This window comes from Haliaeetus leucocephalus, unplaced genomic scaffold (genome assembly GCF_000737465.1).
Source record: "Haliaeetus leucocephalus isolate CR32 unplaced genomic scaffold, Haliaeetus_leucocephalus-4.0 Scaffold13, whole genome shotgun sequence".
Lineage (NCBI taxonomy): Eukaryota > Metazoa > Chordata > Aves > Accipitriformes > Accipitridae > Haliaeetus > Haliaeetus leucocephalus.
In genome coordinates, this window is record NW_010972449.1 from 3,759,008 (window position 1) to 3,765,854 (window position 6,847).

At 50.2% G+C, this 6,847-nt stretch overlaps 1 protein-coding gene across 1 annotated transcript; it reads right to left on the reverse strand.

Moving 5' to 3' along the window:
• Window positions 1-1,307: 1,307 nt before the first annotated feature.
• LOC104836702 (glutathione S-transferase theta-1-like) lies at window positions 1,308-6,836 on the reverse strand. The gene is made up of 5 exons (XM_010575423.1): window positions 6,725-6,836; window positions 3,737-3,824; window positions 2,894-3,044; window positions 2,141-2,317; window positions 1,308-1,606 (listed from the first exon to the last, which is right to left on the reverse strand). The coding sequence occupies exons 1-5, from the start codon at window positions 6,834-6,836 to the stop codon at window positions 1,400-1,402; spliced, it is 735 nt and encodes a 244-aa protein (XP_010573725.1). The 3' UTR covers window positions 1,308-1,399.
• Between the last annotated feature and the right edge of the window lie 11 nt (window positions 6,837-6,847).

Here is a 6,847-nt window from a genome sequence, read left to right on the forward strand (position 1 = left end):
AGAGGCAGCTGGCTCATTCCCCAAATCAGTAAGTCCAGCTGAAAGGATGTGCAAGACTGGTTTGAGCAGCTACTTTCACCTTTTCTGAGCACTGTAATAACTTGACTTGCATAAAGATGACTGACATCTCACAGCCAGCATACTATGCGGCCATCTCTGGGGATGGTGTAACCAGCCAGCAGAGACAAACAGACTTCCAGATACAACCAGAGCTTAACAAGGAGGGAAAAAAACAGTTCTGCAAACTGGAACCGTCCTCATGGCTTGTACCTGGAAATGGAAGGTCACAGGGACAGGCGGACAGGAAAGCGGGAGGGGTACAAAGGGACACAGGCAAGAGGTTGTGAAGGGCCACTTCCTTCCAAATCCTGATTACAAATCCAAACAGAGCTACAACACACGGTAAGCGTAATCATTAACTTTACTGGAGAATCTCACATGACAGAAGAGCAGTGGAACTGTACTTGAGGCGTTACTCAGCTCATACCCCGTGTGTTCTGCTCACCCAGGGGCTGGCCAGTACAGCTCCCTCTACCACCAATGCTGGCCCAGCCACGGCAGTGCTCATCAGAGCCTCCTTGAATGGCTTCCAACGAGCTGACAAAGCCGCTCTGGGGAAAGGCCAGAGCACTGATACGGTTTGCAGAGGGCGACCATGTGGTTGGCAGCAACTTCACTTCAAAAAGCAGCTTTTCTCAACTGGGCAGGCTGTTCTTTGTAGAGTATGGCATGAGTCTACGGTTGAGGATCTTTATTCACAGGACTAACCCCATCATTCCCAGAAGCTGGAGGCCTCACTTGGGTACCTGCCCAGCCCCCCTGCTCCTAGGCACTGTGTCCCTTTGCTCCCACAGGTGACGCAGCCGCCTCTAGTGGCCAGGTGTTCTAGGAGAGCCCTGGCAGGGTCCCCACCAAGGGCTGGGTCCCGGCCTGTCTCTTTAGTAAAGAGCAAAAATCTTCCAACTGAGCGTCTTACAAAGTGAAAGTCATTTTCCATGATTTTTCCTTGTTTCAGACAGATCTGCTCTGCCATACCCTCAGGAAGCCTTTGCCCCTTCTATAGTGCTGTGACCTGGAAAACTCAATAGGGATGGAAAGGGAAGTTCTGACTGGCCCCGGTTCCCACATGGACTGAATTGCCTCTGTCCTCAAACAGATCCAGTGGTGTTGGAGGAAGAAAAAGCCTGTAGAGCTACAGCTCATACCTGTAGTGGACAAGAAGGGAAAGCAGCTCACTGCAGTCTGTTCAAGATGTAGTTTTCTTCCCTTCTAAGTTGCAGAAAGGCTGTGATTGAAGTGCATTTTGTTGAATGATGTTTCTGTATGTTTTTTAGAAGAACTGCTGAAATACTACAAAAAGCCTGCAGAAAAGAATCCATTTTACTTAGAGTATAACCCCCTAATTCTGGCTGGCCTGCTTTAGGAGCTGGTGCTTGAAATGCTCCAGCAGTTCGGGTGCGATCTTATCAGCGGTCAAGTTCTTGACGTTCAAGATCCCTTCATGGGCTTCCTGGAAGAGCTGCTTCCCCACCGCTTCTTCCACCCGCCTGCGCCACTCTGCTAACTTCGGCCTCTCCTCAAACAGGTCGTAGCCAGCACCTACAGGCTGCAGAGCGAGAGCGAGTCAAACAACACATTTACCAGGGATAGGACCAGAATGACACACAGATATGTTTTTGGCTCAAGGCAGCAGACAGTCGTCACATAAGGTGGAGTTCATCTCCGGTTCTTAGCTAGTAGGAAGCAAGTGTTGTCATCCTCAGCAGCTGCTGTCCCCTGGGACGTGCTGCAAAAGACCACTGCCATGGCTAATCCAAGAACTGTCTAATGCAGAACACAGAGGTCCGTGCACACCAACACATCTCTTCCAAATATCTGTACTTTCTCTGCCTAGTTTGTAATTTATCTTTTTTTTCTTGACGAATTTTGTCCATACTTCTATAGAGAGAACTGTCTCAAAGTAGGTGTTCCCTGGCAAACTTGATTATGGTCAAAGTCAAAAAGGAACAAGATTTAACTCTACTAAGGAGTTAACTGCAGGAAGAAAGATCTGCCATTAAAGAGGTGGTGCTGCTGCAGCCACACCTTGGCCTGGCCTGGCCTGGCCATAACCCAGCTTGTGGGGGGCCTTGATGCTCACCTGCATGAGCTCCACCAGTGCTACAAGGTCTGCCAGGGAGACCTCGCTGCCCACGATGAAGGGCTTGTCCTGCAAGAACTTCTCCTCAAACTGCTTCAGGACAACGTTCAGCTCTTCAGTAACACTTTCCAGTTTCTCTGGAGGAAGTGGCTGGCCTGTGAGGAGAGGCAGCAGCACCTGGCAGGGAGAAGAAACAAGTTACTTTTTACATATTTCCCTCCAAACTCAGTCCACACCCTCCCACTGCTGCCTCCTAAGGATCCCTCGCCAGCCACGCACGAGAACAACTGGTACTGCTAATCTCCTGTGGCAGATTAACGTTAATGTCAGTCATTAATTCCCACCTGTCCTTGTCTCCTCCCTAGAAAGTTTGAACTTTCAGCCAGGAGAGTCTCCTCTCAAGGGAAGGCTGCACCATCTGCAAGCAACTCCATTTTGTTTTCCAATGGGAGGTTTATTCTTTCCACGAAGCTGAGCAGAAGGCAGTGAGCAGTGTTTGGTGTTAGCAGCTTACCCGGGACGAATTTGCTCTGGATCTCAGTGCATGCCCAGACCTGTGGCTGCAGCATGAAGTATTCAGGACACTTCAGTTAGGCTCAGCTGAGCAGGCGAGTCAATTCCAGATCTAGTTTTGTTCCTGTCTGTCACCTGGCTTGTACATTTGCTTAGAAAGGCCCTGCACACAGGAGGTACTTCCTGGGCCATTGCACTCACAGCTCTTAGCACTTAGTTTTTGCTATACAATGGTCTTACCTTCATTAAGAACAGCTTGCTCCCCTTCCCACGAATGTTGACGTGCTGCCATGACAGGTACTCGTCAACCCTAGCCCTTTTTTGCAGGTCAGATGGGTACCAGTGATCAGGAGTCTTGAATTTCCGGGCCAGGTACAGGAGGATTGCAATGCTGCCCGGAGAGAAAGACAGACCTGTGAGCTGATAACCTGAGATAAGAGCACCTCATCCTTTCTCCTTCCCCCAAATTTTGCATTGCTGGACCAGCAGCAATACAAACCTAACGAGTCAGGTAGAGGTGCAGGACGCGTAACTGCCAGCGAGGCACAGCACACAAGAGAGTTTGTGCTGGCTTCACTGGCTGCCTGTGGACAGCAATTATGTGATAGATACATTAGTCCAGTGAGACAGACGAGGCCTGCTGGTACAACTACCCCATCAATATTTTTCAGCAAATACGAGCCACGGAATGAGTTTATACCAAATCCGAGCTTTGTGTTGCCTGGCCATGCAGCAGTGGGTGCCTTGCATCAAATTTACTGCACCGAACCACAGCCTCCAGCTGAAGGCAGAGAGCAGGAGGACACATGGGCAGGTATTTAAGCTCAGAAACAGTGCCTACCTGCAAGCTAGTTCCCAGCAGCAGCTCACAGATTTTTCCACGATCAGCGCTGTTCAAGTTGCTTACATGAGAAAGCTTCTCATGAAATACAGGTTTATGTTATGTACAAGTGGAACCGGTAGGAAGGCGGCAAAGAAGTACCTGGGCTGGAGTCCCAGTAGCGACCGAACAGTACACTGGCAGAATCCAAGCATTAGGATAAACAATACTGCAGTAGGGGTTTGAGCTTATTTGAGCCTCACCTCTCTGCTAAGGTGAAAGAACCGTCCCTTAGCGCAGGCACCTTCATCAGGACATTCACCTTCCGGAACTCCTCTGTCCTGTGCTGCCCTGAGGAGGGAAATGAGAAGTTGTACTTGGCAGCGATGCCCAGGACCTGTCTGCAAACACCCGAGGAATCTGTGGGGACCAGCTGGCCTCAAGTTCCTGGTTTTGAATGTACAAATACAGTCTCGTTTAAGTTTATAAGCAATCAAAACATGCCACAAGGTAAATAGGGGGTTTGCCCTATGATGTCAGCTTACTTGCTTATTGCCTGCATACCAGAACCACCTCTCAACAAGGTCAGAACGGTTAAGAGCCCTTTCATACCAACAGTGCTTGTCAACTCAGGGCTCTATCAGCTTTAAGTTTGTGCCTGGAGGTACCTGTCCTGTATAAACCCAGAGTGAACACTGAGATCCTTGGAGGAAAGGGATCTCGGTATCAGAAACATGAACCACGAGGACAGTGAGAAAGCAGACTTTTTTTTTTCCCCCCAGAAGATAATGTAATTTATATTCAACTCTCTTTTTAGTCCTCAGATGAAAATAAATTTCTATGATTCCATATAAAGACATGGGTACTTCATTACAGACCTATCAATCAGCTCTCTTTGCAGGTTTTGCGTATCTTTAACAGAGCAAACATGGATTTGAGTGTGCTTTTAAACTATCTTGTAGGTCCCCCCGGAAAGGTAGGCAGAGTGAACCCGACAGGAAAAAGGTGCTTTGTTCATCTGAGGTCTCAGCGTGCTCCACTACGTTTGAACTCAGTCCCAGAAGCCTTGTTTTACGTGACTTGTTCGTGCCAGCTTTTTCCAGCTGCCGGCTTCAGTCACACATGTGTACCTCTGTATTCAAGCTTCTCTAACGTCTAACCCCACGCCATGTCCCACTACGTGAGTCACCTGAGAATCTCTGTGCTAGAGGATATGCTCTGGAACCAGTTTTAGTTTTCCCACTACTTGGCAAACCTCATTTCTGACTATTCCTCTGTCACTTGGCTCACAGCCCGTCTTCCCCACCCCCTTTCAAAAAGCCACTGGGATTTCCTGCACGCGATGCGCAAGTTCCAGGTCCTCGGGTGTCCCTGGAGTGTCGCGTGATTTCTATCCATTCTCACTTTTTCTACCTATTTCCTTGAGACCTACCGTACTACTGGGGGCCCAAGAGCTTTTCTGGGGGGACACGTTCAACCCACCAGCTCAAATCTGAGTATATGTTCCCTCACCTGGTCCTTACATACCATGCAGTGATGGGTAATAGTGCAGTGAGGCCGCCCGCACCGTATCCCTGAGTGAGTGCTCATTTGGGGGCCGGTGTGCCCACGCGTGTCTGCCGAGCAGCTGGATGCCGAGCTAACCCAGCTGCAGGTACCAGGAGTGCTTCCCCACGGCGTGGGAGGTGTGCACACTGCAGGAACGGGATGCACCTCTAGCATTCCTGTAAGCCAAATTACCCATCTTAAATACACTGACCAAAAGCAAATGCTGATGCCATGGGGCACAGAGCACTGGGAAACTGGGATTTAATTCACTTTCCTTCCTCTCAGTTCCCCGATAACTGTATTTCAGTTGTTCCATTCTCCTTGATGCTCCCATTGCTTGCCTGCCAGTCTCCTCTCCTTCGTACCAGTGTCTCACCACAACAGTTTATTTATTGGGAGAGAAGGAGAAGGACACTAGATGAGCCTGCCCCCAGCCACAAAAAATAGCAACATCTTTTTCCTGCGAGACGGGTCTGAGGAAAGCTGCAGTAAGGTGCAATCAATGCACAGCTAAGGTGTGCAGGGGAACACCCAGAGACTAAACCACAACACGCCTGAGGTTTCTTCAAGTCACAGGCTGGAGCCTCTTTTGTTCCTTTATCAATTTCAGCCCCAGAAGCCTTCTCATCTTTCATTGGTTTTGAGCATTACTTACCAAGGCATTCTTATGCCCAATAGATTACCTTAATTTCAACTCCCGCAGAGCTCTGGAAAAGTTGAAGGATAGCTTTTACCAGCTTCAGTTACAAAGAAAGAAGATACAGATCTTTAGGCACTGTTGGGTGAAAATATATGATACCTCCTGGGCAGGCTCCTACCAATTATCAGTTGGTTTGAATACAAACTAAACCACCTTCCCTTCATTTCTCAGCATTCAGATCCCTGACGGCTGCGTTGTCTCACTCCCCTGCCTTCGCGAGCCTGTCCTCAATCCTCTCAAAATAACCTGACCATAAACAGGAACAATCCAAGGGGTGGCCTGCCTGGGGAGACATCAGCAAGCTCCCTGCATGAGGGCTCTTCCCAAGGGGCTCTTAACCCCTGCTAAGAAGGGGAGAAAAGCTGCTCTGCAGCAACCGCTGCTGCTTAGCGGAGCGCAAAGTTTTCTAAGGAAGTTGAATTAGAGAGCAAGAATCGCACATCTCTGCTATCCTCGCCCATACGTGAATGTCCCATCTCTGTTGCTTTTTGTTTCTCGTTTAAATGGGGAACGGCCTCAGACCTAGCCCCTCCTGAGCGTTTCTTCTCAGAAAAGCAGTCCTTTTTTCGGAGGCCCACTTTCTGCTGCGGTGGGGCCGATTTCAAAGATGCCGCACGCCTTTGTCGTTTTTTGCAGAGGAGCGCGGGCACCGAGACTGCCACTTCAAGTCAGAGTTTCTTTAGGAAATCAGATTTTGCTTTTATTTTGACACCAGAAGCCTTCTGCAGCTGGAGGGCCACCCCACCCTCTTGAAGCATCTTACGCTGATGGGGACGATTGAGTAACCCGGTCCCACCCGCGGAGCGGCTCTGCGTGGGAGGGGGGGTTGCTGGCAACCAGCGGTTTACCCTGGAGATGGAGAGCGGCGGGGGGACCCCGGGGTCCCAGCACGGCTGTGCCCAGCAGCTCGGAGGAGGGGAAGCAACTAGCCCCCCTGCTAACCCAGGGACTGGGGGACAGAGAACCACCCCCAGCCCCACCACAAGCCCCGGCCCCCGCTCACCCTTCATCAGCTCCACTTGCTTGAACTCGAAAGGGATGCCGTTGCTGCGGGCGAAGATGTAGAGCGCCCGGCAGGGCTGCGAGAGCAGGTCCAGGTACAGCTCCAGCCCCATCCCTGCCACCG

Bases quoted from the DNA above. Each gene is read 5' to 3' on its own strand.
- LOC104836702 (XM_010575423.1), bottom strand. From the start codon at position 6,836: ATGGGGCTGGAGCTGTACCTGGACCTGCTCTCGCAGCCCTGCCGGGCG. The intron at 3,825-6,724 runs GTGAGCGGGGGC...TTCCCTCCTCAG, and splicing joins GCAAGTGGAGCTGATGAAGG to GGCAGCACAGGACAGAGGAG. The intron at 3,045-3,736 runs GTGAGGCTCAAA...CTCTCCGGGCAG, and splicing joins TCTTTCACCTTAGCAGAGAG to CATTGCAATCCTCCTGTACC.